This window comes from Mustela putorius, unplaced genomic scaffold (assembly GCF_011764305.1).
Source record: "Mustela putorius furo isolate JIRA1106 unplaced genomic scaffold, ASM1176430v1.1 tig00000145_pilon_pilon_pilon, whole genome shotgun sequence".
Classification (NCBI taxonomy): domain Eukaryota; kingdom Metazoa; phylum Chordata; class Mammalia; order Carnivora; family Mustelidae; genus Mustela; species Mustela putorius.
In genome coordinates this window covers 12,537,272-12,546,844 of record NW_025421294.1, presented here as the reverse complement: position 1 = coordinate 12,546,844, position 9,573 = coordinate 12,537,272, and the positions used below count along the sequence as shown (strand labels likewise).

The following is a 9,573-nucleotide window of genomic DNA, read 5'->3' as shown; positions in this document are numbered from 1 at the left end:
TTAATTGTGTTATGCTTTGCTCAAAACTTTCCTGTTTGTTTCATGCCCAAAATTACTCAATGGCTATTTATTACCTTTGGAAAATTAAGTTCAGATTCCTTAGACTAGCATTCAGTACCGCAGGTTCTCTGTCCCTATCCCATTTTTTCCAGACATGTCTTCCTTTCTCTTCTATGTATCCAACACAGCAGTCCCATTGAACTGCCTTGATCATTTCATGGCTCTGCTGATATGCGTCTTGGCTCTGCTCCTATCTTTATCTGCTGAAATACTCTTCATTATTCAGGTCACCTCTACCACAAGTTTTCCTTAATTACTTCTCAGCTTTCTCTGACACATTTCTCTTTTGACACACGATATTAGGACTCCGCTATAGATTTTTGTCATATATGGTATTTATAGTAATAGATAACAATCTTTGTATCACCTATTGTGTAGAGAATAGTACCTGATTCATAGTAGATATTCAATAAATATATAAACAAAACCCATCTAAGAAATTTTTCCAGCCAGATCTATAAAGTACATTAACCCTGAACAATGCTTCCAACTAGGGGCAGAGCTTGCCACAAATTCTGTTATCCCAAACAGTAGTCTCTTTTTCAGGTTTATAGATTATGAATCTTTCAAAGGAATGGATGACCACACTAAGTCTCCTCAACTACAAATGTTGCTTACCTTAACAATGAATTGAATACCAATGAAACTATGTTTTACATAGATAACACCCTGCCCTCAAAAGCTAAAATTAAGAATGTCTATTAACTTATAACAAATATTACATAAGGATCAATACTGTTGATGGTAGCCAGGAGATAAATACTGTATTGTAAATACACAACAGTAAATTTTAGATAGAAATTTCCAAAAACCAAGTATCTATTTTACAACAGGTTGGACACAAAGAAAGGGTTGTTCCTTTACCTCTCAGGTCAAAATCTGAAGGCCTGGAGTGATTGATTGGCACAATGTTATGTGGTCAAAAAGTAGAGAATATGAGCTTGTGTAGCCACTCTAGCAAACGAAATGGAGGTTCCTCAAAAAGTCGAAAATAGAGCTACCCTATGAACCAGCAATTGCATGACTAGGGGTTTACCCCAAGGAGACAAATGTAGTGATCCAAAGGGGCACCTGATGTCCACAACAGCAAAACTATAGGAAGAGCCCAAATGTCCATCGACAGATGAATGGATAAAGATGATGTGGCATATATCTACAATGAAATACTATTCAGACATCAGAAATAAAATCTTCCATTTGCAGTGACATGGATGGAACCAGAGGGTGTTATGCTAAGTGAAATAACTCAGTCAGAGAAAGACAATTATCATATGATCTCACTGACATGCAGAATTTAAGAAACAAGGCAGAGGATCATAGGGAAGAGAGGAGAAGAAGTGAAACAAGATGAAACCAGATCAGGAGACAAACCATAAGTCTCTTAATCTTAGGAAAGAAACTGAGGGTTGCTGGAGAGAAGGGGTGGGGGAATGGAGTGGCTGAATGATGGACATTGGGGAAGGTATGCGTTGCAGTGAGCTCTGGGTGTTATGTAAGACTGTTGAATCACAGACCTGTACCCCTGAAACAAATAATACATTATATGCTAATTAATTGAATTTAAATTTTTTAAAAATCAAAAAAAAAAAGGAAGAAGGATTAAGTTTTGGAATTTTCTGTGGTCACCTTATGTTAGACAGCAATGTTGCCAAATTATAAATAAAGTAGTGTTTGTTTTCATTTTTCTCTGTATCTTGAATGTTTCCTGCCCCTTTTGTTTGCAAGTTATAAGACCAAGTCAAACCAAAATGAAAATAGAAAAATAAAACAGAGAGCTTACCTCCTTTACTTTGACTTGGCAGCAGATCAGAACTATATAAACACAGAGGTGAAATAAGTGTGGGGAAGCCCTTTATTAATGGAATTGTGAGTGTGTTTGGAGATTCCATCCAGAATTCAATCCAGATTCAGGAAAGGATTGTGAAAGAACACTCCACATAGGATGACTGCATGACTAATTCATTTATTAAACAAGTAGTTACTAAATGTCTGGCACTGTAGGTCTCGGGGTAAATAAGACATAGTTGTTCTCCTCATAGAATTTATTGTTCAGTAAAGGAAATAAGTAACAAATCGTTGTACAGATGATTACCCTGCTGTGGTGGAAACAGTCACTACAAAGGAGATGCACACAGTGTAGTCTGAGATTGTATAACAGGAGTCCAAACCCAACTCACCTATTGGCCTCCAGACTTTCAATATATACCTCTACTGTTAGTCTCCAGCTTGTTTCACTCTTCCTTTTACTCATTATGTCAGTTTTATGTATTTCAGCTTTCCCTTCTCCAGAGTTCTGGCAATCATTGCACTTGTGTCACTTTTATGCATCCAAAATTTGGAAAAACCAGCATTTATTTTCTGCATAGTATCCTAGTTTGGACAGAGCTAATCAGAAAAATTATCACTGTGGATGATCCCAGACAAGATTCTTCAGATTCCTATCATTCTAAAACAGAATCTGCATTCTCCACACATTGCAGTGTGAGAGGCCCACATTAAGTAAGAGTAATCCATGGCTCACCCCTCCAAGAGCCCTCTCTTGGGAGTGTCACGATAGCCTCTGTGAGATGATACTTCATGTGAAATGCTCACAGCCAGATTCTGTGTCTGCTGTCTCTTGGGGGTTAGAAGAACTGGTACTGCTCAGGCATATTTACTCATCAGTATCTCTAATCTTGACCAGCTAAGACAATGCCCACAAACTGGGAAAGTTCTTGATTTTTATATTAATTTCTCATTTCCTGTTAGATCATGAACAAGGAGACCTGGTATGACCAAAGATGTTATGATTGTGGACATCAGTCTGTGGAGAAGCAAAACTTGGGATGAGGGGATCACCAGAGTTCTTTACAACCCATTTATTCAGACATGCAACATTTGTTCACCTCTTCTGCATACTTTTCTGGGTTGCATGCTAAAGAAGACTCAATGTGAAAAGGATGTAGCTCCAATTTCTAAGCAATAGGTTGAATTGAGCTGAAATAAAAAGATCACCCTCAAACAACAATAGTGCTGGTTTAAAAAAAAAATCTAACAAGAAATTGTAATACATAACTAAACTTGAAAGAAAGTGAAGGAAAGTCCCAGATGTAGGGACACAAGACAGGAATTGGAGCCAACCTCTTGTCAAAATATTGATAAGTCAATATTAACCTCAATGTTCTGAGGTGAGAAGTGAGGATTTGGGCTTCCCACAAAAACCAGGCTCACAAGGCTGCTCTGCTTGTGATGAAGAAATGCAAGGACATTGCCTGCTGTCCAGGAAAGAGTCAATGAAGCTATTAATCCACTAACAGAAAGTGGCATCTATCAGAAACCTGGACCCCAAATATGTGTCATGAGTGTGGGAGGCTACAAATTCAGACTATCCTGTGGAAGTGTGAACACCAAGCCAAAAGATTAATCTGGAAACTTTTCCAGAACCAATGAGGGCTCTAGAAGAGGCATCATAAAGCTATCTTGAAGAGATTTCTTCCATGTTGAGAATCCCCAACACCATGCCCAGGTTCAATGATTTCCTAGGAGGATACACAGGACTTAGCATATACTCACTTTCATGGCTAGGATTTATTACCCTGAAAGGATACAAAGCACAACTGGCAAAGCATAACATGGGGAAAATTCACAGGATACTAGTTACAATTCTCCAAGAGTCTGCTCCCAGTAAAGTCACATAGAACACACTTACTTCCCCCAGAAAGGATATGAAATGTTGTGTACCAGGGAAGAATGTGAAATGTTGTGTACCAGGGAAGCTCATTAGAGACTCAGAGTCTAGGATATTAATCAGGCACTTGGTCAGGAAGTTATCCTCTGCCTATCTAATACACAGATCCCAGACTCTCGAAAGGAAAAGGAAAATAAGCGTTTATCATAAACCCAATTGTATAATTTAAGCAGAGAGAGCCACTCTGATCACTATCAATAATAGTGGGACCACTTCTGAAATCTAAGTATGAGGTATAGAACCAGAGAGACCTTAAATATTCTCATTACACTCCAAAACACTAACTATGTGATGGGATGGATATGTTACATAATATGATATGTTACATAATATGAGGATCACATATATCAAACACCATGTTGCACAGATGCCTGGGTGGCTCAGTTGGTTAAGCGTCTGCCTTCTGGTCAGGTCATGATCCCAGCATACTGGGATTAAGTTCTGAATCCGGCTCCTTACTTATCCAGGAGCCTGCTTCTCCCTCTGCCTGCCACTCCCCCTGTTTGTGTTCTCTCTCTCTCTCTGACAAATAAATAAATAAAATCTTTTAAAAAGGAATCACATTGTACACTTTAAATACATTAAAATTTTGCTTGTCAGTTATACCATAAAGCTGAGGGTGAGGGAGGGGAAGTAAAAACAAACAAACCAACAAGCAAAACCTGAATCCATTTCTGTTGGTTACAACCAAGAACCCTGACGTATATAAGAACAGTCTGAAAGAGGGGCACCTGGGTGGCTCAGTTGGTTGAGCGACAGACTCTGGGTTTCCACTCTGGTAGTGATCTTGGGATCATGGGATCAAGCCCCACATGGGGTTCTGTGCTCAGTAGGAAGTCTGCTTGATATTCTCTCTCCCTCTGCCGCTCCCCCCACATGCGCATGAGCTCTCTCTAAAATAAACAAGTAAATATTAAAAAAAAAAAAAAGGAAGAAGCTGAAAGATACTTTAAAATAATATATAGGTTCCAGAGCCTCAAGATTTTGGCACCTGGTGGGAAAAACATTCACATAGAGACCTGACTATAAATAACACGGAAGGTGTTGTAACAGACACACCTACAAAGCACTCTGAGCACCCAGTGGGTGGTATCTTTTCCCTCTTGAGTGGAGCCGTGGTCCAGGTCAGGCTTCACAAGGAACTAACAAAACATGAACTGAGTTTTTAAAGGTCAGTAAGATTTCATCATACAAAGGACAGAGGACAAGAATTGTATTTAAAGGAAGAGACATGATCAAATGTATGGTAGGAGGAAGCTAAGCCTGAAGATAAACTAATTAGGATATGAGCACCATTACGTGTAAGGTTGAAGATAAAATAGGGAGAATATCTGAAGGTGGTTATGGGAAATTAAGGTGGATAAGTAGATAGAACCATGTGCTAAAACAAAACAAAATAAAGAAAAACCTTAAATTGACATTCCAAAATGCTTGCATTATCCTTGTCAGATTTCTGTCACTGTTAAAGCCAGGACATATTGAACCATCACCTGTGTGAGCTGGGGGGGAGAAAAGTGGGTAACTGAGATGAGGAATGGATTAGAGCTAGAGAGTCATACTCCAGACCCAAGGCTGGTCACTGAAAATAGGGCAAAACCCAGTAAATTCTTTTAGGCTCAAAAAAACCCCCACAACATTATTCAGATAAAAGAGCAAAGAGGAAACAAAAGACATACAAGACAAATACAAAACAACTAGCAAGATGATAAATTTAAATCTAACTATATCAATAATCATAATTGTAAATGGGTTAAACACCTTAATTAAAAGACAGAGATGATAATGTATCAATTTTGGCTCATCAGTTGTATTATGGACAGAATTTTGTCCCCCTCCCCCAAATTCCTTTGTTAAAGTGCTAATCCAGAGTGACTATATCTGGAGATAGGTTCTTAAGAGCTAATTAAGGTTAAATGAGGTCATATGGGTGGGACTCTAGTTCAATAGAACTGTGACCTTATAAAGAGAGGAAGAGGAAATATCTGTCACTATCTTTCTCTCTCCCTGTGTGTGTGTGTGTGTGTTTGTGTGTGTGTGTGGCTGCACCCAAAAAAGCAAGAAGGCAACATCTGCAAGTCAGGAAGAGGGCCCTCACCAGAGACTGAATAGACTGGGTCCTTGGTCTTGGACGTCTCAGTTTTCAGAACTGTGAAAAACAAATTTCTGTCATTTAAGCCACCCAGTCTATGTCACTTTGTTATGGAAGCCACAGTAGAGGAAGAAAAATTGTAACAATTAACAATCATCAGCCTACCAAAAGACACAACAGTCTTCAACATTTATGCAGTAACAGAACTTCAAAATAAACATAAAGCAAAAACTGATGGAATTGCAAGGAATAGTAGATGAATCCATAATTATAGTAAGATATTTCAATAACTGTCTCTCAATAATTAATAGAACACATAAAGAAAAAGCCAGTAAGTCTACAGAGAAGGCTTGAACACTATTGTCAACCAACACGATCTAATGTATATAGAACACTCCAACCAAAACAGCAGAAAATGTACTTTTTTCAAATGCATACACAAAATATACCAAAATACATCATATTTTGAATCATAAAACAAGTCTTGATAAATTTTAAATGATTTAAGTAATAAAAGTATATTTTCTGAAGTCTGAAATTTTTTTTTTTTTTTTTTTTTTTTTTTGCTTTAGAAGTCCAGTTACCTTGGAGTTTATTTAAACTAAGAGGAAAAGGTCATAATGTTTTCATGCAATACATACTTGGTTCTTTAAATAACCATTGTGACAAATCACAGAAAGAATTATGGAATGCTGCACTTGTGATCCATACAAAACACCAACATTTTGGATTGTACATAATTTAAAGAAACGTCTCAAACACTTTTTGAAATACTGTAGTAGCCAATACACAGAGGCACGCCGTAGGTGGGCACAAGAATGCAGTTTATAAAAGAAAGAGAAACATCACACTGGAACTACTCAATTTCTTCAAAATCACTGAGCAAGAAAAGCAACATTGAACTTCCATACCGTTTACACAACTTTTATACAGTACCTTGACTTAAATCCAAGAGCAAAAGTTAAGACTCTCCTCCTCTATTTTTTGGTAAACAACTGCATGGTAAACTTAGATGACTTTTCCCCCTGGGTTTTACCTGGGAGTGGCCTTTTTAATTTTTTATTTAAAAGAGGGCAGGTTTGGCACTTTTATACTGATGTCACCAATGTTAATATTTCTTGGGATCTCAGGAAGATTCATATTCTTTACAGCTGATACAGCACGGGCTGGAGCTCCCGCTAAGCCAGCCTCAGATTTCTCCAGCTTATTTTGTGCATCAATTTGAGTAACAATCTCATTCATGTTGGTCTCCAGTACCATTCCCCCCATCACCATTTCTGCAAGAATATTGTGAACCTTGTCTACATGGAAAATTAAATCCAGTTCACAGACATTTTCAAAACACTTGTCTAATGTTTCCACAAATACTTGAATTAGATCTAAAATGCCAAGTTCACTTTCTGAAGAATCCACACAGAAGACAAAATATAATGTTGCATAATGTCTATAAATCAGTTTATCAGATCCTCCAATTAACGATCCTCCTTCTAGGAAATTACAAACATTTTCATCTCTCTTAGATACCAAATGGAATGTCTCCCTGATGATTTGCTGTTGTGTATCTTCACTGTAGGGCTGGTAGAACTTGGAGAGCCGCGGCTTCCCCTGGTTGTTGAAGATGAGGATCGCCTTGATCATGGCTGAGCCAGGCCGACCGGGTGGGCGGTGGGCGCTGGGGGCCAGGGCGGGGGCGGGCGCCCGAGCCTCGCCTCAGGATCTCACCAGCGATCCTTCCCCACCCGCCCCCTCCCGCTGAAGTCTGAAATTTTTAAATTTTAATTAAAAATCAATAATAGAAAGATATTTGGGAAATCTCCATATATAATTGGCCCTTGGATAACATGGTGGGGATGTTGGATAATGTGGTAGGGTGGGTCCTTGGACCCACCACGCAGTCAAAAATCCACATATAACTTTTGACTCCCCCAAAACCTATTTTTGACTGGAAACCTTACCGATAGCATAAACAGCCAATTAACACATGTTTTGTATGTTATATGCATTATGTACTATATTTTCATAAAATAAGCTAGAAAAAAGAAAATGCTATTAAGGAAATTGCAAGAAAGAAAATACACTTACAGTACTATTCTGTATTTATTTATTTTTTTTAAGATTTTTATTTATTTATTTGAGAGAAGGACAGTGAGAGAGAGCATGAGAGGCGAGAAGGTCAGAGGGAGAAGCAGACTCCCCGTGGAGCTGGGAGCCTGATGCAGGACTCGATCCTCGGACCCCGGGACCCATGACCTGAGCCGAAGGCAGTTGCTTAACCAACTGAGCCACCCAGGCGCCCCTATTTCTGTATTTATTTTTTAAAAAATCTTTGTTAAAGTGGACCGGCTCAGTTCAAACTTCTGTTGTTTCCAATTCATTTAGCTATAACTGGAAACTAACACACTTTTAAACAACAAAGGGGAAGAAGAAAAATAATTAAAATATTTTGAACTGAGTACAAATGAAAACATGACATACCAAACTGTACGGAATGCCTGAGTAGTAGACTAAAAAATGGCTCTCCAAATGTCTACATCTCTGTCTCTAGAACCTGTGACTATTACCTTATACCACAAATGAGATTTTGCAGATGTGATAAGTTAAGAACTTGGAGACAGGGAGATTATCCTCCATTATCAGAGTAGGCCAACAGCAATCACAGTAATCCTTATATGAAAACCAAGGAGGGGTCAGAATCTGAGGAGAGGACAAGCTGGAAAAGGTGCTGGCTGGCTCAGTGGATGGAGCATGTGATTCTTGACCTTAAAGTTGTGAGTTTGAGTCCCACATTGGGTGTAAAGATTACTTAAAACAAACAAACAAAAAAACCTAAAAAGGGCAAAGAAATATAGTCTTTCCTCAAAGATTCCAGAAGCAACCAGCCCTGTCAACCCTTGGACTTTAGGCTCAATAAATTTAAGTTTGAATTTTTAACCTTCAAAATTGTAAAAGGACAATTTTGTATTGTTTTAAGTCATTAAATTTGGGGAAATTTGTTACAAAGTCAACAGGACTCACGCAGCCCTTAAAATACAACTTAGAAGGAAATTTAGAGGAATAAATGCCTAACTTTTGCTTTATGAAACTAGGAAAAAAGAAGCAAAATCAAAGTGGCAGAAGAAAACAAAGATAAAAATCAGAGCAGAAAGCAATGAAATATAAAATAGAAAAACAATAGCAAAAAATAGTGAAACTAAAAGCTGGTTCTTTAAAATCATGAAAACCTGGGCACCTGGGTGGCTCAGTGGGTTAAGCCCCTGCCTTCAGCTCAGGTCATGATCTCAGGGTTCTGGGATTGAGTCCCACATTGGACTCTCTGCTCGCCAGGGAGCCTGCTTCCTCCTCTCTGTCTCTCTCTGCTTGCCTCTCTGCCTATTTGTGATCTCTGTCTGTCAAATAAATAAAATCTTTAAAAAACAACAACAACAACAACAACAAACCTGATAAGCCTCTAGCCAGACTAATTAGAAAAAGAAAAAGAAGACACAAATTACCAATATCAGGAATGAGAGAAGTGATATCCTTACAAATACAACTAATGTTAACATAGTAATAAGAAAGTATTATGAATAATTTGTGCTAATAATTTCAACAACTTAGATGAGAAAGGGGACAGATTCTGCAAATTACGAATGCTTATTCAAGAAGAAATGGATAACTTGAACAGTGTTCTCTGTAATAAAGAAATTGAATTTATAGT

General features: G+C 38.1%; 1 protein-coding gene across 1 annotated transcript; it reads right to left on the bottom strand.

Annotated features, from left to right (window-relative positions):
- Window positions 1-6,795: 6,795 nt before the first annotated feature.
- Window positions 6,796-7,543, bottom strand: LOC101688616 (AP-3 complex subunit sigma-1-like). The gene has a single exon (XM_004744628.2). It carries the CDS (start codon window positions 7,512-7,514, stop codon window positions 6,936-6,938), a length of 579 nt encoding a protein of 192 aa, XP_004744685.1. The 5' UTR covers window positions 7,515-7,543; the 3' UTR covers window positions 6,796-6,935.
- Window positions 7,544-9,573: the final 2,030 nt, after the last annotated feature.